A 24978-nucleotide genomic window follows, 5' to 3' on the forward strand; every position below is an offset into this window, starting at 1 on the left:
GTTTGTTCAAATGCATCAAAACATGAGGAGGCACTGGTGCTTATGTTGTTAATGACACTGGAATTTCTACACGAATGTGAGTCAGCTGCCTTCACAAAGTTGTGTTTGTGTTGTAATACCTTCTCTGAACTTCTTAAATCTTGGCCCTGACAAATATCCTCCTGAAAACCAAATCAAAGTAAAATAAATAGCGAGCCCACATTTATCTGTACTGTTCAGCCTCAGATCTCACCGCTTACTTCGCTTACTTTGTCTCCTCCACCAGCAGCATTTATACCTGTCAGCTTCACCAGACATTTGTTAATAAATTACTAGCTTAAATAATAAATTACAAATCTTATTCTTATCTCAATCGTAAATGGTAATAAATCATTAATAAATAATCATGTATTCTAGAGGTAACAGTGATGCTCACTTTGATCCCTGGACCGCAGTTTGAAAACCACATGAGTGTCGGTCAACTGCCTTCACAAAGTGTTGAGTTTGTATTATAATATCCTTTTCTGAACTTCTTAAATTTTGGTCCTAACAAATGTACTCCATATAATAAAAATAATTTTAAAAAGAACACAAAGAACTTCAGCCCCTGTTGGAGCTAATTTGGTCCAGACTTGGGACATTATGTCAAACGGCTCCCTGTTAATTTAAGTGTTTTAAACAATATAAAATGCTGTGCAAGAAGTAATAAATTGTCTGACTTATGTTTTTATATGTTTAGTATTCAACAATTCAGAAATATGCAAATAAACTTATTTAAACTCATGTGTAGCATTAAGTTCTGGTATGATTTTTTCCAGCATACTAATCAGTTATTGGACATTTAGTTGACCTAACACTTCACAGGCCTTTTTTATATTTTGTGCACTTTATTTGAGCAAACTGAGATGTTTTATTAAACTTAGTTCATGGTAGCACCTTATATGTTTTGTTGATTAAAAAAAAAGTTTTTGTGTGGTATTTAATTTGGATACTCTGGTCCTGGATGGAAAACATTTAATTCGGCTCTAGTGAGAATAGCAAATAAACATGAGGCTGAACTGAACAGTTTAGTTTTGCCTGCACAGGGAAGATAATAGCAGCCTGAGTTCCTGCAGGTCTTAGATAGCTGAACAGTTGCTGTATCATCAGCGACTTCTCCTGTTAGCAGAACAGAGTGACTGAGGGAACCAACTGGATCCTTTAAGGTATGGTAACCTGGCAAAGGTAGCAGCTGCAGAGAATCACAAAATATTAAAACGCAACAAATACAACAATGATACACAAAAATCCACAATAAAACAAGAACAGCGATTCAAAGACAATGGTCAGAGACAGTATGAGTGGTTCACCTGTTCATCCGAGAGATGGCCTGTGGGAAGAAACTCTTCTTGTGCCCGGTGGTTTTGTAGCACCTTCCCAGATGGAAGACGTTGGAGCAGGTTGTGTTCAGGGTGTGATGGTCTGCAGTGAAGTTTCCTGCCTGTTTTTTCACTCTGGACGTGTATAAAGTCGTGAAAAGACAGCAGGTTGGCACCGGTGATTTTCTCTGCAGTTCTGTCTCTGCAGTGTATCCAACAGATGGAGCCACAGTGCCTGTTTCCTGCCTGCATCTGTCTGTGTTATACTTTTACTGTAAGTAGCACATCTTTATTTCATGTTTATTCTTATAAATTTTTATGGTTGCCGACTTTACATCTAGCCAAGGACTACAGGTGAAAACGGGCATTTTGGCTAATTCCGCATATTTACAGAAATATTTATTAATATGCACTGTCCCAGAGAAATAATTAAAAAAAAAAGAAATTATGAGGCACTTTATTGTGATTATTATGGTCATCTGTTACTCTGTTATGGTGGAAGAAGTACGCAGATCTTTTACTTTATTAAAAGTAGCATTATGACATTGTATGTTCTGTTCCAAGTAAAAGTCCTACATTTAAAATTTTACTTGAGTAAAAGTACAAAAACATCAAACCATACTTAAAATGCAAAAAGGAAAAACACACTGCAGATCCGGCTCTTTTCAGAATAAAATGTTATATATTATTGAACTATAATTAGCCTATTGATACAAAAATATCTACATCACTTTAATGTTGCATCTTATTTTTTTATGTTATACACAGATGGATGTCTTCTGAATTTCACCAAAGGATTGACAAAGTCTTTATCCATATGTCATCATGTATTTAGTGATTATATATTTTTTTATCATTAATCTGAATCTGCAAAGTAACTAGTAACTAAATGTATCAAATAAATATAGTGGAGTAAAATGGTACAATATTTCCCTATGGGATGAGTAGAAGTATAAAGAAACACAGCATGCGCAAGTACCCCAAAACTGCATTCAAGTTCATTTGTGCTTATGTTTACCACTGGTTACCATGAGGTCATATGTGACAGACATGAGGACTTTGTTTGCTCATCTGTCCTCTGAAAGACCCTTGCAACCATTTAAAACAGAAACCAAAAACAGTGTAGGGAGTAAACACACGTCTGTTACCGTAGACCTGGTATGTGATGGTTACTGGAAGACATTACGAGAGGGCATGAAAGGCACTTGAAGTTATAATTTTGGGGGTGATTTAAATAAAGTTCTCCTGAGGTTCCCTGTTCGTATAGCCACTTAGGAAAATCACAATATTCTAAGGATGTGTGTAGGACTGTAACCTTTACATGAGCTTTACAGTAGAAAACAGGATTATTGATATAAACATTGCAGGTAAAAGAGCTGCACTACGGCCAACAGTGGCAGCAGGACTTTTGAAAAACTTGCTGTTATAACATGTAGGGAGCAGCAGAGGGAAACATTCAAGTAACCTTCTGGAACATTCAACCAACCTTGCCAGAAGATTCTAGAAACGTAAGGTTGTTTTCAAGTACGAAAACCATAACATCAAGGGAATATTAAGGGGAATCATTCAAGTAACCTTCCAAGACCATTTAAGTAACCTTATACCAAAACACGAAAATATGTCTGCACACCAGAAACTGCTCCTTTTGGAAATTCTGTATTATATGATGTATTTTTCCACTGCTGTGGGACAGATGTTTACATGCTGTTCAAGTTTTATTACATTGCTGTGGTATTCCTCATTGTGTATCACTACTTTCTGAGGCGCCTCTATCTATTTTTTTAATATAAAAATCTATGAATTATAAAACCATCTTCTTCTACAGTTTCACCTTGAATTTGCATGTCATTATGACGTTTTTTTTCACCTGATCTTTCAGTCATGTGATATTTGAGGTGATACTCTGGGCACTGCTGGCCTTTTTTGTGTAAATGTATTTTTTGTAAATGTATTTCTAATGATGTAATTTTGTAGTGTTTTCGTAGTGTGCTGTACTCTGTATATCTGCATGTGTGATCACATGATCTGTTGGGTGACCACCATTGGTTGTATATATGGAGGTGTGTCTCCTTAGCTTGCTCATGTCTGATGAAGGTTTGGTGCCGGCCTATTTTTGTATTTGTTCTTCTGTCCAGCACTCAGTATATATCGTCTTTGAATGTGCGCGTTGTTTTTTGAGCCTTCATTTAACTAACCTTACCAAAACGTTCTGCGAATGTGGTTTTATGTAATGCAAACTTTCGATCTTAAGTTCCAAGAAATGTTAAGGGGAAACATTCAAGTCACCTTTCTAGTTTCTCAGAGCGTACAGGAAATGTAGCCATAATGTTAGTTTTATGTGAGGCGAACTTACAATTATAACTTTGAGACAACGGTAACAGGAAACATTCAACTTACTTTCCAAGAATATTCTAATAAAATAATGGTTTTACATCAGAAAAATACGCCGTTTTAACATCCAAAGAACGTTATGGGGAAACATTCAAGTAACCTTCCTGGAACATTCAACCAACCTTCCTGGAACATAACAATAATGTTGACTTTTATGTCAGAAAACCTTGCCCTTTGAACATCGAGGGAACGTTATGCAGGAGTAGCATCGACCAACATTCCCAGAACCAAAATCAAACGTTCCCAGAACATTTTAGGAACTATTTTGCCAGCTAGGATGGCCGGTTTTGGCATGTTACGTTTGTAAATATTATGTGGAACTCAGACTCCTTAAAAATACTGGACCGGACTGAAAAAAAGGAAAACGTTATTCTGTATTTCTCTTGTGTTCTACAAGTTTACATGCTGGTGATGAATTTTCAGCGGATGTTCAAAACAGCACATCAACCACATTTAAGCCACAACAGGAAGGCATGACAGCTGTTTATGGGCCTCTCTGCCCCTCTCTAGTCTGAGTCTACTGATACTTTGCAGGGAAGTCATGCGATGTGTCTGTACACTTAGCTAGGGCCCCAGTATGCAGCAATAGCACCACCTTAGAACAAGTTTGACTAACAAAATCTTAATTCTATTCCTGTCATGTAGCAGTGAATTTTGCACGCATGCAAATGTGTCTTCCGATAAAGCAAAAACCAGTCATTAATTTTGTCCATTGCTGTGCAGCTAAAATATTAAGGGTGGCAATATGGTTCATGATAGTCACAGCATCAAAATGTCACAGGAAATCCACAAGGGTGCTTATTTTTTGTGGGAGTCTTGCCCACTCTTGGGGCTTTTACACCAGGGGATGTTCAGTAATCTTAATGTGGGTGTTGTAAAACTTGAGAGCGAACGTTTCACAAATAAACCAAAGTGACACTGACGCCTATTGTGCAGCTGAGTTGAGGAAAAGCTCATCATGAAATCTAAAATTGTATGATGTGACAATACAGATTGTAAGATGATAAAATGTGACACTCGCCTAAGCTCTAAAATGTCATACAAGGGAACTTCCATGACGAAGCCAACAGTCAGTGTGGGTCAAAATGCCATAACAGGCTATTTTATTACAACAAAGGGTCACTAACATCAATTAAAAAAGTTAAAAAGTAGGATATCTCGCTGCAGGGGATGGCAGCACACCAGTCAGCAGGCTGATGCACTGGTAGTATGCTATAAGTGAACAAAACAAAAAATATTTGAATACCAAAACTACAAAACAAAATAAACCCTCTCTTTACCCCAACAGAAACACACCCAAACTAATACCAGTGGCACAGCAAACCTTAAAATGATACCACTAATCAACAGGTGAGCCCCCGCTGCACCAGCTGCTCCTGTGACCGAGGGCCAACACCAGCTGCAGCACTAAAACAAAAAAGCAGAGCTGTAGGTTAGCCATATACTCAAACTACTAAAACTAAAATCCAAATTATATAATATATGTTGTAAACGGCAACCAGCACTCTCCCTGTAAATTTAACAGGGCACGCATGTTAAATCTCAGTCTACACACATGCAAACAATGCTTGATAATAAAGAGACATTCTCATACCTTGTCACTGGCACTATTCATGGACTGTTAGGACCCTTTACAAAAGAAAGAATAAATTGTTGGCAGACCCACATTTTTACAAAGATTACCTCAGGGTGCATTTTGCACCCCTACATTACCTTTACAAACAAATCATCTCAAACAGAACAGAATTTGTTTGGCTTACCAAGGAAGCATGTGCACAGGAGTGATCTCAGTAACATGAGTGAAGCTTACACACCGGTGCTTCATGGGCCTCTTAATAACTCAGGTGCTCTCCTCCTGATTGGCCAGTTGTACCGTGTGCAAGCTCCCTCACATCTCTGCAATTAATGTATGCCTGTATGTCCTGCATGCATGTGTGGGTACTGTGGGCCCAACAAAAGTGTAAAAATTTATTTAATAAAGTACTTTCTTATGGTGTAAATGCACAAGATTAAGGGTAAAGTGGCAGCACACCCAAAAAACCCCAAAGACAGAAGTTGTGAAGAACAGTTTAACAGTCCCCACATTTCAGTGCTACGTAGTTCTCAGTCTTTTCAAGTGTCTTCAGCAATTATTTTCTAACATGTATAATGTGTTTAAAGGAAAAACTTTGAATTTCCTTTACACAGAACTCAAGTGTTCATCTGTACTGAGGGTTAATGTATTTATTTAAGCTCTTTCATTTGTTTTACTGGGGAACCGAGCACAGGGAAGGACTTCAGACGTATCTGTAAACTGGATTGTTGTTTTATTTCTGTTTTATATATTGGAAAATAAAAATTATAAGCCATTAAAAACATTCTGGAGCTTTGTTTAACATAAGCTCGAGTCATCAGGAGGCTACTGATGTGCACCGTGGAGGAAATCAACACGCTCATTGATAGAGTTGTTAACGGAAAGTAATGCAAGAAAACCCCCCTGACATTTTAAACCATAATCCTCATTGAGATATGAGCATCTCAGGAAGTTTGTAACAACCAGATTTTATGTGCAAAAACTGGGACGTGAACTACTTCGATCTCTGCAAAGGGCATGTAGTGTATCTGGTTTGTGACACACTAACCTACAATGTGGTGATAATCAAAACCAGAAAAACTGCAGAAGGAAGGTGACGTTCACACTGAAGGGCACAAAACTATTTCTGCAGGTGTTCTAAAGGTGTTTTGATATTTTATCTTTTCATTGACACTGATTTGGAAAATATGAATGACCCCTCCCAACACACACACACACACACACACACACACACACACATACACACACACACACACACACACACACACACACACACTTTGATCTTTTATCACCATGATCTATCTCATTATCACTGGTGGTTGAAGAAAGTGCACAACTGAACTGTGGTAGATGAATTTGCACCCTGAATACAACTGGTTGCTATTCAAACTTAGCAACATGAACAACAATGTAGTGCAGGATTATAGGAATCAAAACTAGCACGTGGAAAAGATTTTTTTTTAGTTTTGTTCTTTCAGTTCCTCATTTGCCGTGCCACCATGGTTTCACAGTTTAAAACAGAACTTAAACTTAGGGTCAAACTCTAAACATACACGTCTTGTGAGGAACGACCGTGTTTTTACTTTGTTCAGTTCTTAACTAGGCTGGCTTGTGAGACACACAGACACAAACAGGCGATGATGAAAAAAAGACCCTTTTCCTGTCTTAGTCAGAGCCAAACAGTTTGATGAAAAAATGAAACCTGGTTTATTTTTTAAAATCTAGACAATCAGAGTTTGTAGTTTGGTTTGTGGTTAGTCCGCTCCACAGCCAGTGAGTAAATGGGAATTATGGTTAATTCTGATGTCTTCCTTGTTTACAAATGAGCACAAAGGAAAATGGAAAATATTATTCTGCATTTCTGTTATGTTCTGCAAGTTTATATATTAATGTTGAATATTCAGCAGGTGGTCAGAAACTTGCCCTGATTGTTTTATTGGGCTTTTCAGTAGTGCAGCTTCAAAATGTAGCAATAGCACCACATTGGGACAAATTTGACCAGAAAAATGTTAATACTATTCCTGTCACGAAGCAGTACATCTTGCAAAAAAAATACCCCTTTTCTGTCCTGTCTAACACTTAAGGACAAGGAAGGCCTCATAGGATGATTTGTTTAGTTTTAAAGTCACCAAAAACTACAATCTGAGAAGTTGCCACATGGCTATTTTGCATGCAGTGTGGTATTCAACCAAAATGTTTAGGGAATACTTTCTGTCGATATCAGAATAAAAGAAAGCACTTCAGTGGCTACTAAAACCACACTGAGGCTATCAACATTTCCATATCTCAATTATGCTTTCAAGTAATAAAACATGAAGAGATTGTACATGAGATTGTGTTTTAACCCTTCATGTCCAACACACTGCATTTCACAGTGGAATGGATGCCTAAAACATCAAGCACCCATTTGGTTTCCGCTTCATGCAAAATAGCTGGCATAAATGACAACTCAATTAGTTTCTAGCAATGTTTTTTTCTTTTGTCGTAGGCTGATAAAGTTTGACTTTGAAGATGCACTTCCATCAGCACCTCTCACCGCAAGAGCAGCGTGATGTCAGTAAAGCAGAAGAGGGAAGAAAAGGTGTGAACATAACAGGAAAACACAACGAACCTGCTGCACTGGAGACAGCGGAGAGAGGAAGCAGACATTTAAAACCCAGTGCTAGCGCAGGTGTCATTTTGCATGACGGTGTGCTTGTATGCATATGCATGAGTAATACCGAAAAAAAAAAAAAAAGGTGTGATAAAGATCTTGAGGTTTTTGGGGAGAAGAATTGCTAATCTATGAAATCGTTTCTGAGAATGATTTATGGGGAGATTTTACACTGATATGAGACATATAAATAGTATTGGGGGTTTTACAATATATGCATTGTGGCGTTATTATTCATTCAGTATTAAATGCCAAAATGCATTGTGTTTGTCCTTGAGGTCTAACTAATGTGTCAAGTGAATTTGCTTACTTACAAAACATTTAATATTACATTTTAATGCATTTAATATTAATCGCTTTAATATAAAACCAAAGATGTGATTAAGATAAAGGAGGATCATTCATTGTTTTCATTCATTCTGACAAGACAGTTATGACAACTGTATAGGTGTGAGCTGCGTGTGTTGAAGTGTGTTTGTGTGCCAGTACAGATCGTTCCAATGCACCTTGGGTGTAAACCACAAAAACAAACCCCTGTTGTATGTGCAAACCGGCATTTAAGATATGAAAGGTGTACAGCCTGACCACACTCATTTCACGGCTGTGTTTGCAAAACCCTAAGAAGATGCAGGTGTACAATTTTTCTCTCTCTCTGTCTTTTCATGGGGGAAATCTCTCCCCTCACCCTCCCTGATGGTCAGTTACAAACATACCTCAGAGACTCTCTCAGTCCTCAGAGCACACGTTTGTTGTTGCTTTACATGACCTTTAAGGTTTAATTTCACGTGTGTTGCCTATTTTATTTGTCTTATTTTTAGGAGCATCAGTTATAAGTGTCCTTTTGTTTGTTGAAGCTGTGGTAGGCAGTTATTTTTTGTCCTAATAAGGCAATAATTCCACGATAACCTTTGAGCATATTGTAATTTAAGTGACCTGAGAGAAAACCAGACTTCTGCTCCTCCTCTTGGCTCTGTTTTCAGACTTTAGAAAATCTAGCCTGTGATGGGAGATTCCAGCCAATTACAGGTTGGAAGGAGAGCTGATTGCAGATTCTCAGTCCGGCATTATTAAGTGCTAATTTCTGTGTAGTGTTACCACCATAGCGGCAGTTTTATTTGTGGTCTGCTGTGACCTACTGTGATTCTCTTTTGTTATCGTCATCATGCACGGATGACGCATCTGGGTATAAACCAAGCTGATCTTATCAAATTCACGTGTGCATGTGAGCCTTTTCTGCTGAATGACTGACTGACTGTGGTCACTGAATCGTAAACATTATTACGTGGACAAAGGCTCAGAATTGTACTGTTTACATTCTCTTGTGTTAGCATAACTTCACTGAAAAAAAAGGACTTTCTTATTCTGAACAACCACTGTTTCCACTTCTAACTCTGAAGTTGAACATTACTGCCAACTTGTGGTCTGTATTAGCCACTCCACACAATTTTAACTCCTAATTCCTTTGAAAACACATTCGTCCTGTTAATACTTTTAATACATTTTCACTGTATGTTTTTAACTATATGGAGAACCATGAATTACTGTATCAATGAACTGAAGATACAACACTGTCCCCTAATGACCACCTGCCTAATATTGTGTTGGTCCCCCTTTAGCTGCAAAAACAGCCCTGACCCGTCGAGCCATGGACTCCACTAGACCCCTGAAGGTGTGCTGTGGTATCTGGCACCAAGATGTTAGCAGCAGATCCTTTAAGTCCTGTAAGTTGGGTCAAGTCCATGGGTCAGACTTGTTTGTCCAGCACGTCCCACAGATGCTCAACTGGATTGAGTTCTGGGGAATTCGGAGGCCAAGTCAACACCTCAAACTTGTTGTTGTGCTCCTCAAACCATTCCTGAACCATTTTTGCTTTGTGGCACGGTGCATTATCCTGCTGAAAGAAGCCACAGCCATCAGGGAATACCGTTTCCATGAAAGGGTGTACATGATCTGCAACAATGCTTAGGTAGGTGGTACATGTCAAAATAATAACATCCACATGGATGGCAAGAACCAAGGTTTCCCAGCAGAACATTGCCAAAAGCATTGGGCAAACTATTCCCGTAGTGCATCCTGGTGCCATGTGTTCCCCAGGTAAGCAACGCACACACACCCAGCCATCCACGTGATGTAAAAGAAAACGTGATTCATCAGACCAGGCCACCTTCTTCCATTGCTCACTGGTCCAGTTCTGATGCTCACGTGCCCATTGTTGGTGCTGCACAGGGGTCAGCATGGGCACCCTGACTGGTCTGCAGCTATGCAGCCCCATACGCAACAAACTGCGATGTACTGTGTATTCTGACACTTTCTATCAGAACCAGCATTAACTTCTTCAGCAATTTGAGCAACAGTAGTTCGTCTGTTGGATCAGACCACACGGGCCAGCCTTCACTCTCCACGTGCATCAACGAGCTTTGGCCACCCATGACCCTGTCACCGGTTCACCACTGTTCCTTCCTTGGACCACTTTTGATAGATACTGACCACTGCAGACCGGGAACACCCCACAAGAGCTGCACTTTTGGAGATGCTCTGACCCAGTCGTCTAGCCATCACAATTTGGCCCTTGTCAAACTCGCTCAGGTCCTTACACTTGCCCATTTTTCCTGCTTCTAACACATCAATTTTGAAGACAAAATGTTCACTTGCTGCCTAATATATCCCATCCACTAACAGATGTCATGATGAAGAGATAATCTGTGTTATTGACTTTACCTGTCAGTGGTCATAATGTTATGCCTGATTGGTGCGTTTGTCAGTCACGGAAAAGAAAAACCCACCTCAAATTCCATTTGGAAGCTGCACCTTGCTCTTACGCCTAGGTGAACTATTTTCCAGTGTACTGCTGCTAACTGTGCTGTAGCTGCCATTAGCGAGTTAGCTCAGTTCACGGTCTTATGGGATGCAGCCTCTAAAATCAACAGAGGCCAGTAAATCAGGGAATTAGCACCTGATGGGATTTAATATCACAGTGGCTCTGACTGGACTCCGACTCCAGGGACGATGAAGACACTGCAGGTTTTGGCAGGGACAGGAGCTGTGAAGCGGTTTGAGTAGTGAGTTTGTAACTTAGGGACTTGATTTGCAAATGCACATCATCCATAGTGGTGAAGTCTTGTAATGTTTTCACGAAGTTGGAAGTTATTTATTCCTGTGTTTTAAACAACGAGACTTGTGTGAGGTTATACTGTGTTAAAATGAAATAACTAAATCTTCAGTCTCCTTGATGGACGTTTTTGCCATTTGCATTTAACAGGCAGCTCACTATGTATCCTAAAAATATATATTTAAATGATGGAATCAATATAAACATGCAACGACTAGTTGAATATAGGCTTAAACTGACAATTACTAGTCAACTAGGAAAATCGTTAATAGGGGGCAGCCGTACGAAATGCCCAACCTGGTTTTCTCAGTCTGGCCACCCGTCTCCAGTCAGGCTTCCTTTGGTCATTTTGAGGTAGAAATGACAGCTTTTGCACAGTGGAACATGGCAGTTTCCTGGATGTACAGATAAAGAAACCAGAAGAGATGGTAACTGATTTAAGAAGTGACAAAATTGCACTGATTGATACAAAAATCAGCAGCAAAAGAGTGGAATTTGTCACAGCAGACAAATATCTTGGGATTCTTAGCTCCTGATAAGTTGAGATTTTGCCAATAATAGGGGTGTAAATAACAAGTTTTATTACAATATGATATTATATAGATTATTTGGACAATGATACAATATTTGATGATATCACAAAGTCTGCTATGATATGATTCAGGGGTCTGCGATCAGACAATATCACATGTCCATTGAACAAACTCTGGTACATTTATGTCACCTCACTAAAAGCAACTAAATTGTGATTTGACAACTTTCTGAAAGGACTCTTGTACACATGTGACGCAGACATACCATTTCAAAATAAAGGTGTATCTTAAAGATGACAATATAGATCGATATTTTCACTTACTATTGATCATATTGGATTGTTCAACACTGAATCAATATATCGATCCAGATCAATGTATCGTTACACTAAAAGCAAAGGCAAAATGTTTCACGCATCAGTATTGCAGAGAGTTCTGTCTTTTGGTCCTGTCTGTGTGTCTGGTCATATGCACATAAAGGACTAAGCCAGGACGGGGTGGGGGACTGTGGCCATTGTGCAGGAACCTCCCACAGACACACTACCTCCATCCCATCCTCCTCTCAAACCACTGTGATTTCCAGGACCAGTCAGAAACTGAGAGGGAGCAGCTTCTGTGGAAAAGACTCAAAACAAGTAGGTCCTCTGCACTCATGCACTTTTAAATCAAATTTTACTTCACTGCTCTTTACTGATGGACTGCTTTAATTTGGCGTTATTGATCTGTTCTGTCTTAGTGCATTCAAATGTGTGTGTGTGTGTGTGTGTGTGTGTGTTTTTGTCATGCATCACTGTTTTGTCTTTGGGGGTGTGTGTGTGAGTGACTGTGTGTGCGCATTACCAACTGACTTGTGTCTTGTCCGTAGCTAATCTCGCATACTACTGGACCGATCAGCCTGACTTTTTTGTGCACATTCATGACCAGATGCTAAGGGGTGGGATTCAGAAAAAAAAAAAAAAACCCTTGAAAAACTTTCTTTCTTATGGCTCCAAGGACTTTCGCAAAATGCTGACAGCTGACGCGCTTCATTTGAGGCATGAAGAGACTTTGTTTTGTCTTGGGGCTTCTTCTAATAGCTTCAGTGACAGAGGATTACAGTTTGGTAAGTTATGACATTAAGCTTTATATCTAGATGATGCATATGTTATTTTTAATGAGGAAGATTTCCTCACATGCATATATCATTTTTGCTATTTGAGTATTTCAATTAATATGTGCATTATGCATTTAAAGGACTTCTCTGTGCACCTGTTTTATGTGTGTGAACTATAACTTATTAACTAGTTACTGATGAACATAAATTGAATTTTGATGCAGCACATTGGTTGTTGTATTTATATCTTTGTTCTCCTTTCTGCTGTTTGTTTTTACGCCTGTAATTCACAGTGTCAGACCACAGTGTGTCTGACTGATATGGTGTTATATCTTGATAACTTGCCAGTGTTTTATGAATGCAACAATGGAGGCTACAGTTGGTTGAACTCGGTCTAAGATCATTCAACAAAAAATCTGTTCAAATACCGTGATGATGGTTGCGGTTCATAAAGGAAGTTGAAGAACATTTCTTGAAAACAAAGGTGATCTGAAAATAGTCCAAACATGTCTTGTAAACCTGAAATAAGACTTCCTGTATGCTGTTGCTCAGTGACCAGAACGAATGCAAATGTTCACATGAGGCGGCCAGTGTCACTGAAACAAATGCATAGTTCTGTGACAACATATTTGCATACAATATACTCAGTGTACTTCTTTCCAACACCAACAGACTGTGAAATACAGTCATTAAGACCAAATGAAGAAGGGTGTGGGGTGTGTTTTCAGGTTCAATTTGTACAAATTCAAAGAAATGTCATGACTCAATTTCAATAGAAAGAGCACCAGCCTACACACGTGACATCTTATGTGTGTTTTTTTTAAAGCATATTTACATCTTTACATTGATGTGAAGCCCCTTTGGAACAAGAAGACAGCATGGAGTTTGAATCAGTTAAACCAACAAAATGAAATAAATGCAATTTATAAATAAGCTCATGTCTGTTTTGGGTATATATCAGCCTCGTTCTGAGTCCCCAAGATCTCTGATTTCGTTAGTGTTTGAATGAATTAAGTGATTTTAAAAATATTCTTTGTCAACATAAAACTAAAAGTAAAATAGTAATGAGTAATAAATCAGAGGTTTAAACCACAATAACCCTTTATCAGTACAACAGTGGCCAAACTCTGAATGGCTGTAGTCTTGCTCATCATGAAATGCTGACTTTTGACACGTTTCATTTGAGGCGTGTTGTTTGTCTCAGGGCTTCCTCTAATAGCTTCAGTGATTGACAAAACTGCATCACTGAGTCGCTGCTCACTGAGGAGAATACAATATCAGAGGATTACAGTTTGGTAAGTTATGACATTAAGCCTTATGTCTAGATGATGCATATGTGATTTTTTATGACAAAGATTTTCTTCAAATGCATATATAATTTTTATTATTTGAGTATTTCAATTAATATGCGCATTATGCATTTAAAGGGCTTTTGCACTTCTCTATGCACCTGATTTACGTGTGTGAACTATAACTGATTAACCAGTTACTGATGAACATAAACTGAATTTTGATGCAGCACATTTGCGCTTGTTCTTATATCTTTGTTCAACCTTTTTGCTGTTTGTTCTTACACCTGTAGCTCACAGTCAGAAACCACAGTGCGTCTGACTGATGTGGTCTGATAACGCTCTGGTGTTTTATGAATGCATTGATAGAGGCTTCAGTTAACTTTGCGTGAACTTAAGAAATGAGGCTTTTGAATCATTTTCCAAGCCCAAATGATCATTAACGCAACAAGTTGCAACAAATGCTAATTATAGTTTTTCTCATTTACTTTGGCTCAGTTCTTGAACGAGGATGATTTTTGCAAATCAATAAGTTAAAATTTCTGAACAATTAGTTTGTTGCTCACAACAGATTTGAATTTATCATTAATTTAAGCAAATTACACATGTAGTAAACTCAGTTTATTAACTCTTATTTTAACTTTGAATGAGGCTGAGAGTTTACTCATCATTCCGAGAGCAACTGGATCAACCAATGTGGGGGAAAAGCTGTATACATACAAATGTGCATATTCCTGAAAGTATTGTTTTTTTTCTAGTAAACTTGTACTGTAACTACTATTGAATTCCGAATCTAAAGCTCTGATAGACAATAGCATTCAAATTTTGTCTTGTTGAATTTTTTAAAACTCTTTTATAGTACAGTAAGCAGCCGGTGAGAACAGAGTGCAGAGCTGCCTGTTACAGTGAAAAGACATCTAAACATTTTGAGCAACACGGCTCACACAATGACAAAAAAACATTTCATTTTGATGGCACTGGAGAATTTACTGACACAATAAAGATTAAATGTTTCGGCTGAGTTACTTCCTTTTGCAAACATGCAATAGAGTTGATTAATGACCTAAAAAGACTGAGAAAAACTCCAATATGCTAATTAATATATGTAATTAATATTTCAGTTCCCTCATGGATCTTTCTTCTTTTTCTTGGACATGTGCATCAATTTATTTCCCTATCAACCAGCATAACACTGTTTGCACGTGAAGCACGAGTCATACACTAGTATAACTGAAATAGACCGGACTTTCTCCATTTTAACAGGGAACTGAGACGATGTTGCCAGGCTCCAATAATAGAGTTCTGCATCATGCCGTAAATCCCCACAGAGCTTTTATTTTTAAAATACGATGATTTTTCCTCTTAGCCTTGCAGGTTATATTTGCTGAAATTCACCTCATAGTTCTTAATTAACATTATTTTATTTTTGTGGCTCATGCTGTGCATCCATCTGAATTGAAATGTGATATATATATATATATCTAATATTATGTTTTAAATTCTGAGGGATAGATAGATAGATAGATAGATAGATAGATAGATAGATAGATAGATAGATAGATAGATAGATAGATAGACAGATAGATAGATAGATAGATAGTTTTGTTTAAAGCTACACAGCACCACCATGTGGTTGACAGTTAGACTGTTACAGTAGAGCCAAACAGATATGTGATATATTTCAGTATGTTATGGATGTGAAGTTATGTAAGACAGGTAACACAATGGGATGTAAATAAAAAGAAGAAAGGTAGGAAAAGACTAAACAACCATCAGTTCAAGAGAAAGCAACGTGCAAAAGATGTGTCTTAAGTTTTCATTTGATTATGTTATGTTTAAAAAAATCATATCTTATATATCTGTACTGAAACTGTGTATTGATTTCTTCTTCTTCTTGTGCAGAGATCACTGATGGAGTACGGTGGCTACACATTTACAGGAGAAGACCTCCTTGACGGCTTTTATGACATATATGGAAACGAGTCTTTCGGTAACTACTCTGATGATTCTGACTATTGTTGTGTCGGGGGTGATGTCTGCGACTTGAACGAGGGCGTGCAGTTTGAGGCGGTGTTCATCCCAGTTCTGTACTCGATGGCGTTTGTCGTGGGGTTCCTGGGGAACGGAGTGCTGCTGGGAGTCTTGGTTCAGAGCAGGAAGACCTGGAGTGTGACCGACACCTTCATCCTCCACCTGGGTGTGGCAGACGTCCTGCTGCTGTTGACGCTGCCCCTGTGGGCTACACAGGCCGCTAATGTTAAAGGATGGACCTTTGGCACTCCTCTCTGCAAGATTACTGGAGCTCTTTTCACGGTAAGAGATGTGAAGCAAGGATGATAGGCCGCAATGTCTTTTATGGTTCACTATTAAGTCATAACAAGCTGTACTTTGTACCAAATGAGATAAGAACTAGAAAACAATATGTTTATTAGAGGGTAATCAGGGACACATTACAACAGAACTGTACTATAAACTAAAGTGTATTATTTCCCACCTCTTAAACCCTTATCAGAATTCATTAGAGGCCATTTAGAGACACATTGCAACAGAATAGCACTGTAAACTAAAGTGCATCAAAATGTTTTGTGTGATTTTCTGCCAGACATAATCAAGTAGAAGGCTTAGGGCTATTTTATTTATACAACAGTGGAAGACTTAACATTGAAACATTGATTTCTTTGTGCCTTCAGATCAACTTCTACTGTGGGATCTTTCTCCTGGCCTGCATCAGTCTCGACCGCTACCTGTCCATCGTCCACGCTACCCAGATGTACTCCCGCAGGAATACCTGGGCGGTTCAGTTCAGCTGTCTGGGAGTGTGGCTCTTCTCCCTGCTCCTCTCTATCCCTGACTGGATCTTTTTGGAGGCAGAGCATGATGACAGACGAGACAGAACAGAGTGTGTTCCCAACTACTACAAGTTTAACCCTGATTCAGCGGTGAGCTGGCGGATGGCATCACGGCTGCTTTACCACTTGGTGGGCTTTCTGCTGCCTTCAGCTGTGCTGATCTTCTGCTACTCCTGCATCCTGCGCCGGCTGCGCTGCGGCTCCCACGGCCTCCAGAAGCAGAAAGCTTTCAGGGTCATCATGGCGGTGGTGTTGGTTTTCTTTGTCTGCTGGACGCCATACAACATCACACTCATGGTGGACACAATTCACTCCAACAACAAAACTGACTCCTGTGGAGTCAGATCATCTCTGGATAAAGCCAGGATAATCACCTCCACTGTGGGTTACCTCCACTGCAGCCTCAATCCCATCCTTTACGCCTTTATCGGTGTGAAGTTCAGACGTCAGCTCCTGGACATCCTGAGATCTTTGGGCTGCAAGCTGAAGACAAGTGCCAGATTCCCGTCTACCATCAGCAGGAGGAGCTCCATTTGGTCTGAGTCTGCCGACACCTCCAACTCCATTGCTATCTGAGAGAGAAAGACACAAACCTGAACAAGCTGACAAAAACTTAAAAACTTAAACTGACATGAAGACTGAAACATGAACAACTGGGCACTCAGGGTGCGTCTGTACATTTCCTGTGTTATATATCCTGTGACAGGCTTTCAGTTTCCTCTAGTTCATAGTGCACCGTAGTAGCTGAACATGAACATTAGCACTGGACAGAATATATTTTTTCTATCTACGACTTTAGGACATACATCCTGTATTTGTAGGAAGTAGATAACTTTTTCTCATATAGCAGAAATATAACATTTCTGTTCAAGATAAAATTGAAGGTCCAGTGTGTAAGATTTAGTGGGATTTATTTGTAGAATATAGTATTATAGTATTTGTTTTTTAAGTGTATAATCTGAAGATAAGAATTGTATTTTTGTTACCATAGAAAGATCTACAAAGGGTCCTCTTCCACACAGTCCGGCATGTTACATAGATATGACCTTTTGTGCTTTTCACAAGTTTTTTGCCCACTAGTTTCTCCTTCATGCTTGGAAGGGGAGGGTGAGACAAGGGGTATTCAAGTGGTTGCAAACTACAACTTCATTGCTAGAAGCCACTAAATCCTGTGCATTTGTCCTTTAAATATATCAGGACAATGTGTAGTACTGCAGTGCATATTATTGCTGTATCAAACATACGTTTTAAATGACATATTTTACAAAAAAAATCGATTGTAAATTGCATTATATTTTTGTACATGGAGTGTTCAAATACTGAATAAATGTGTATTTTTTAACAATAAGCCATTGTGTTTTTCAACATTACAGTACAGCAAAAGGGCCAAAAGAAGTCAGACACTTTAAAGACCAAAACGAAGCGCCAAACAAACAACAACAACAAAAAAAAAAACCCTGGTACTATAGAGAAGTTTTTGAAACAATATTTAGAAATAGTGTAAATTAACAGATAATAACCAGTTCAGTAAATGAAATGTGAAAGTTTGTGATTTTCTGAGTTTGGTTTGGGGTAGACTGTTCAACAGCATTCTTTGTTCTGTTTGCAAGTATACAAAACATTAAAGAGGAAAATATTATTCTTTATTCCCCTAGTGTTCCATAAGTGATCAGTTTTTAAAAGGTGAACAAAAATAGTGCATTTACCACATTTAAGCCACACCAGGAGGACATGACAGCTGTTTAATACAATGCTACAATGTCTAAATCTCTAAATCAAGATCTACAGACACCTTGCATGGTACTTATGCATTGTGTCTATGGACTTTGATTTCACTCTGATTGTAGGATAGAGCTTGTCAAAAGTGCCGCTACAATATGTAGCAAAAGCACCACATTAAAACAAGTTTGTTAATCCTAAATCTGTCATGACGCAGTGAATTTTGCAGAGACCCATTTCCTGTGTAACACTTACTAATAGAAAGAAACACATACACAGCATACACATTTTAATACCTAATAGTGATAACTAAATATCACTAAAACATTGTACATGTATTTTAGTACGTTAGCGTTTTTACCTTACCCTCATACATTGTCTCTGAGCAGCCTGCATCTTCTCGTCATCGGAGTCGAGTCATGTAGAGCCATACTGAACAACAGAAATGTGCCACAATTAGCTTATTGTAAACAGCCAAGTGTGGTCGGCTCCTCCTTGCCTCTCAACCTGCTCCAGACAGGTTGAGAAGCGAGACTGGAGTTGGCTCCGGTCTACAGTTTTTAATCCCAAAAGATTCAAAAACAAACTCTGAGCTCTCCTCTCTGGAAAACCGGTCAGCGACTCCTCCGTGGATCGCTGCTGCAGACAGGTTGAGAAGCAGCAGTGGAGATAAATCCACTTTATAATTTGAAATGTAAACTCTGTGTTCTCCTCATGCCAGTGAAGGAGTTGGCATCATAGTGATAAAATACTAGGCCATGAATAACTTAACTTTGGGCTGCAAACACACTGGATTCTGCCATAGTGCTCAATGGTTACTGGTGTTTCATTTGCAATACACATGCACACATTTTAGGGATGGAGTGTCTGAAGGAGCACTTAAGGGAGGGAGGTTTGTGTTTGTTTGGTGCTTTGTTCAAACATCACCTTTCTTTCACGAGTATGACTCAGACCCAACTTTAACAGGAAGGCATGGCATCCTGTTAAATGTGGCCTGAATATGAGGGAGTGATGGATCTGTTTTTACATTTGTATTTTCACAGGACATAGATGGTCAGAAGAGGTTGGTCTTTCTTCTATGTGTCATCCACCATACAACTGAAGAAGGCCCGCGTATCGATAAAGTTCTGGGAGACCCTGCTGAGTTTTCACCACCTGAAAACTGCAAGGAAAGAGGGAGCAAACCAGTGCACCGCCTGAAAGATGACAGCACTTGGCCGGTGGCCTATTGGGATGGTGTTTGGAACCCGGGACCAGCTTACGAAGACAACATGAGTCCAAAAGATTCTGTCATCTTGGACAGTACAAACATCAACGACAACGGACTGTATGAGTTAACCTGTGGCGGCGAAGATGAGACACGTATCCAGCTGAACGTTGTCAAAGCCACCAAAGTGTCAGTGACTGAGGAGCAAAGCGTCAGATATCCACTCCACAACATTACTTTAGGACAACATGGGAAGTATAGGTTGGAAAAAGACAGAGAACTTGTGTCTGAGCTGCCCCTCTCCTCTGGGGTGATGAGATACGGGATTTAAGGAAAGATTATTTGTAAAATTTGATTGGAGGCTGCAGGGAGACTTGATGCTGACTTTTAAGTGGGTTTACTTAGCGGACCAGGGTGATTTCTTTTCCTACGTCGAAAGTGAAAATGGGAGGGAACATCTTTCTGCTTTGAGGATCAAAGTCAACGAGAGAAACCCGGTCACGATCACCCGCACACCACCACCTGTATTTGGAAGTAGGCCTTCCTTCTCAAAAGGAGCACCTGCACTCAGGTCTGAATGTAAGTATATACATGTTCCCTTTTTGTCTCATCCTGCTTGGTAGCCAACAGAGAGAGATCTTGCACCTTTGTCACAGCAGCTGTAGTGCTGTTGATTGCAACTTCAGCCTTCTGGTTTGGTTGGTGGTTGAAACTGTGCAGATTAAATGTGTCATCTGGAGATCTAAATCTGAACAAGCTAAAAAAAATGACATAAAACTGATATGAAGACTAATACATTCTGTAAATTACCTGTGTCATAATACATGCGACAGACTTTCAGTTTTGTGTAGTCATAGTGCATTTGTGGTGCCCTTAAATAAAGGGGAACAGAAAAGAAGAAGGATGAAGGACAACCACACACAGCTGTCACATTAATTCCTCTGCACTGAGTCGAATAATGCAAACAAAATATAGTTTTTTGAGTATGAACACACTCAGTTAACAACACAATTAACATCTTAAAAAAAAAAAAACTTGCAAATTATTTATATTGACTTTTAAACCAAACTATCACAACACTAAAAAATAGTAGATGCTACTGGAACTAAAAAATAAGAAAGTAGTTCTTACATGAACCTGCTGGGAGATTTATTGGACATTTAATGGAATATTCTTAAGTATCTTTTCCTTTGTGTGTAACCACTTGAAAATGAGAATTGTAGGATTTTTGTTTGTTATTTTTGGTCCATTAATTAATCAGCACATGTAACATTACAGTGAGTATTATTACTGAATTTCACATGCAAGCTTTTAAATGACATTTTTTTTTTCAAAAAATTAAAAATCTTCTGTGTATTGTATTATATTTTTGGTATGTGCAATGTTCAAATTTTTTATTTTTATTTTTAAGCAATAAACCAGTGTGTTTAAAAACCATGTCTGATTTTTTTTTTTTTTTTTTTTTTTACAGTATATGTTGAGAATGCTTTGAAACATCATTTAGAGTACGATGTTAATAACCAGAAAATAAACATGTATGTACGGAATTTGATTTAGGTTTTCTGCTCCACAGCAACCTAAGTGAGTATAAGCATATTATAAATAGTTATATGGTCTTTTCTGTTTATAAATGTCTTTGCTCTGCTTACTGAAACCCACAACAGCTCCAGCTTTTAATGACTGTAATGCAGCTTCCCCTTCCATATTTAAAAAGTCTTGCAGACTGTGATACTTTGTGTTTTACTAGTAAAGTTTTTACAGAAGGTATTTTTAATGGAAATCTTGGTTGCTAAACAGACATGCACAATTTTTCCTATAAACCTTAAAGTTACACAGTTACTAAGGTCAGCACTGTAATGAATGTCGCAACAACACATATAGGATAGATAAATTTGTCACATGAAACTTCACAATTTATTTTTTTGCAGAAGTCAGATTGTGCAACATCCCCTTCTATTATCACTCCTCTTCTCGCACGTAGTGTATAGCACTTTCTATAATGTCCTATAAGTTTTTGCTGTAGCCGATCAGGTGATTACACACAAGATCAAACTACAAACTAACCGATGTTGTGGTTTTCAGTGGAAAAGTCTGAGATCATTTTGACATGAAAAGTGACAGAAAGCAGCTGCACATCCTCACACTCGTACTTTTAGCAGAAAACTGACATGAGGTAAGCACAGAGCACAGAGAAATGATAAAAATATTTCTCAAATGAGGGTACAACAGGGTTAAATTAAAGACTTTTAAAGACTTTTTTAGAACTTTATGAATGCAATATAAGATGTAGCCTATTTCACATCCAGATGAAAAAGTACAACTAGTTTGTGTTAGTGAGTATTGGGTCAATGTTGGTTTTATTTTGTAGTTGTTAGAATTTGATCAATACAAATGTTGCCCAAAAACATTTAAAAGCAAAAGGTCAATGCAACTTTGCACAAGTAATGTTAACTTCATAATTCAATATATTTTAAGACCTGTCAAAATCATATCTAACATATTTTAAGGCCTAAAATTCAGATGATTGGATTTTGGACTTCATAAGGAGCCGCAGAAACCCAGTACAAGACCTACCCCTAGGGGTACTTTGGGGTACTTCAGATTTTTTAAAATGTAACAAACATCAATCATGTGTAATTCCTAAAATGATTATACTATAATAAGTTCAATAAAAAAAATGCAAATGGTAGTTTGACTAAGTCACATTTTATATTCAGTATTTCTGTTTTCAGTGTGACTGTCAGCTGCATAACGCCTCACAGGAGAAAGAAGCAAACGCAACCATGTCTGAAGCCAGATGAAAATCAAGAAAATGAATTTGTGATTGAAAAGTAGCAGTAAGCACTAGTATTTTTTTTACTACCAGCATTTTTTTTTTTTGCACTTGTCAGGGAGCCCTTGGCTGGAAAAAAAAATATTTAAAGGGTGAACGTTATTGAAAAAAACCCCACTGTGAACTGGAATCAGCCTACAAGATGTTATGATTGTCATGATTTACATGAGAGGCAAATAGACTGCAGCAGGGGGGTGTTGGCGTGCAAAGATATCATCCCTTAAACTGGCATGCGTTTAATTCCAGCAACAAGCAACATATACTGTATACAGTGTAAACAGTTTCTCTCCACTGGTTCAGTCACTGTGGCCGAGGGCAAAGAGAGCGACAGGATCACAAACTCTCCCACAGTTCTTCTGAGTTTGGCTCCATGCCCACTCAAAGACGTCAAGCTTTCATGTGTGTGTGTGTGCGTGTGTGTGGTCAGCATGCAGCAGATTGTTTTAATCATGCAGCCACGAACACTAAAACTTTTGCACTTGAATGAAGTAGTGTGCCTTCATTTACTGTTGCCTTTCTTGTTGTCTTGACGGTAACAAAGCTTGTGTTGACAATGGAAAAGTCCAAATTAGCAGCTTGTCTCTATTTTAGTTAACAGATAAGCTTCTAGCTGACGCAGGAAATAACCTTTCAATTTGTGTCAAGAATAATTATAACCAGTGACGCTATAAACTTGACGTGTTGCTGCTGCTAAATTCAAAGAGCCTTTCTCAGATTGGACCACATTTTTCAGCAGCAACACTTTTCTAGGTAAAACGGAAAGAGGAAGGAAAATAAGTGACCTCAAAGAAGGGAAATGTTTTTTTTCTTGTGTGAAGCTGTTATACTTGGTTTCTCAAAGAACACCTATTAGTGAAAGTAGACTTGGCTTCAGGCCAGATTTACTGTATATGCAGGGTTCTTACATGTTCATGTTCATGTATGTTCATTAAATGTACATTCAAAGTTAAATTCAAGCATTTTAAAGCATTTCTGGCACCAGCTGTGATAAAAATCTGACAACCAAAATTATGGCAAATTAAAGGGACAGGTCAACCAAAAATCCAAACTACACATTTGTTCTCTGGCCTGTGGTGCAATTTATCCATCCAGACAGTGTGAGTCTTGATGGAGAGCATGTTTTGGAGATACTGGCAGTAGAGATGTCTGCCTTCTCTCGAATATAATGGAACTAGATGGCACTCTGCTTACGGTGCTCAAAGCACTCCCCAGAGTATCTGAAACCGGTTACTCAAGATAATCCACTTGTTGTGAGCAGTTTCATGTAGGAGAATCTACCAGAACTACTTTCATTTCACTAGAAAGAAAGTCTTTCTACCTGAAACTGCTCACCACAAGTGGATTATCTTAAGTAACCGGTTATGATTTCAAGAGGGAGACACATACTGTTACTTTAGTCTGGATTCTGGGGTGTACTATCCCTTTAAGGGAAAACCCAACAATGTTTCGTGTTTCAAAATGTGTCACCTGTCTTTGTAGATCTGTCATCTTAGAACCTGGCTGAGCCAAGAGAAAACAATTACTCAAACAGTTCCTAGATAAATAGTTTCACTTTCAATTAAGTCCTTTCATTTGTTTTTTTAACGTTTGTTTTTAAGTCCACGGTCTTTGAAACAGCAGCTTCTCTGCATGTTGTCATCTGTCAGCCTAATTTTATTTTTTTGGCGCATAACCATGTAACAAGCAGGATAATGTCGAGTTAGCAGGTCACTCTGTTAGGTGTAGTAAAACCCCTTTAGGATGATTCAGGATTTATTTCACAATAATGACCTGCTCACTGCACATTATCCCTTACTTATTAGAGAGTAATTAGGGCCACATTGCAGAACAGAACTATACTGTACATTAAAATGCATCATTTCTCACAGTTAGGCCCTTATTGCACTTTATTAGAGGGAAATTAGGGACACATTATAACACATCTGCACTGTAAACTAAATGAAATCACTTAACTACTACTTGAGATATACCTTCTTTTGCTGGTCCCATACAACTGGCAGAGTAGTCAAGACCTGCTTTCAACAAATCACATTATCTATAGTCTTACAATAAATCTGCACAGTCACCCACAGAAAAATATTCCTCTACCTCTATAATTTTGGCCTTTACTTGGTAGATCTGGTTCATATCTCATTTTTAAATGATGTATTAGCAGATATGTGATTTCACTTTAGCTTATAGTACAGTTCTGTAATAATGTGTCCCTTATTACCCTCTAAAAAAGGATAATTAATGTTCTTACAGTGGGAAATAATACACTTTAGTTTACAGTACACTTCTGTTGTACTATGTTCCTAATTACCCTCTTATAAAGTCTAATAAGGGTCTAATAATGTCTAATAAAGAACATCATTTCTAGTTTTAGTCTGATTTGATATAAACTATGACTTAT

General features: G+C 38.4%; 1 protein-coding gene and 1 pseudogene across 2 annotated transcripts; both read left to right on the plus strand.

Annotated features, from left to right (window-relative positions):
- The first annotated feature begins 1199 nt into the window (after positions 1-1199).
- On the plus strand, positions 1200-18848 carry cxcr3.1 (chemokine (C-X-C motif) receptor 3, tandem duplicate 1). 2 transcript variants are annotated; one of them, XM_084727159.1, is made up of 3 exons: positions 1200-1611; positions 15881-16291; positions 16669-18848. In XM_084727159.1, exons 1-3 carry the CDS (start codon positions 1558-1560, stop codon positions 17401-17403), a joined length of 1200 nt encoding a protein of 399 aa, XP_084583285.1. In that variant the 5' UTR covers positions 1200-1557; the 3' UTR covers positions 17404-18848. The 2 variants fall into 2 exon arrangements, with proteins under 2 accessions (XP_084583285.1, XP_084583286.1); XM_084727160.1 differs by lacking the exon at positions 1200-1611 and adding an exon at positions 12921-13984 and having other exon boundaries at positions 16669-18846.
- Positions 18849-19404: 556 nt separating this feature from the next.
- On the plus strand, positions 19405-24079 carry LOC146321865 (uncharacterized; annotated as a pseudogene).
- Positions 24080-24978: the final 899 nt, after the last annotated feature.

This window comes from Lutjanus erythropterus, chromosome 9 (genome assembly GCF_056507025.1).
Source record: "Lutjanus erythropterus isolate fLutEry1 chromosome 9, fLutEry1.hap2, whole genome shotgun sequence".
In the NCBI taxonomy this organism is placed as follows: domain Eukaryota; kingdom Metazoa; phylum Chordata; class Actinopteri; order Lutjaniformes; family Lutjanidae; genus Lutjanus; species Lutjanus erythropterus.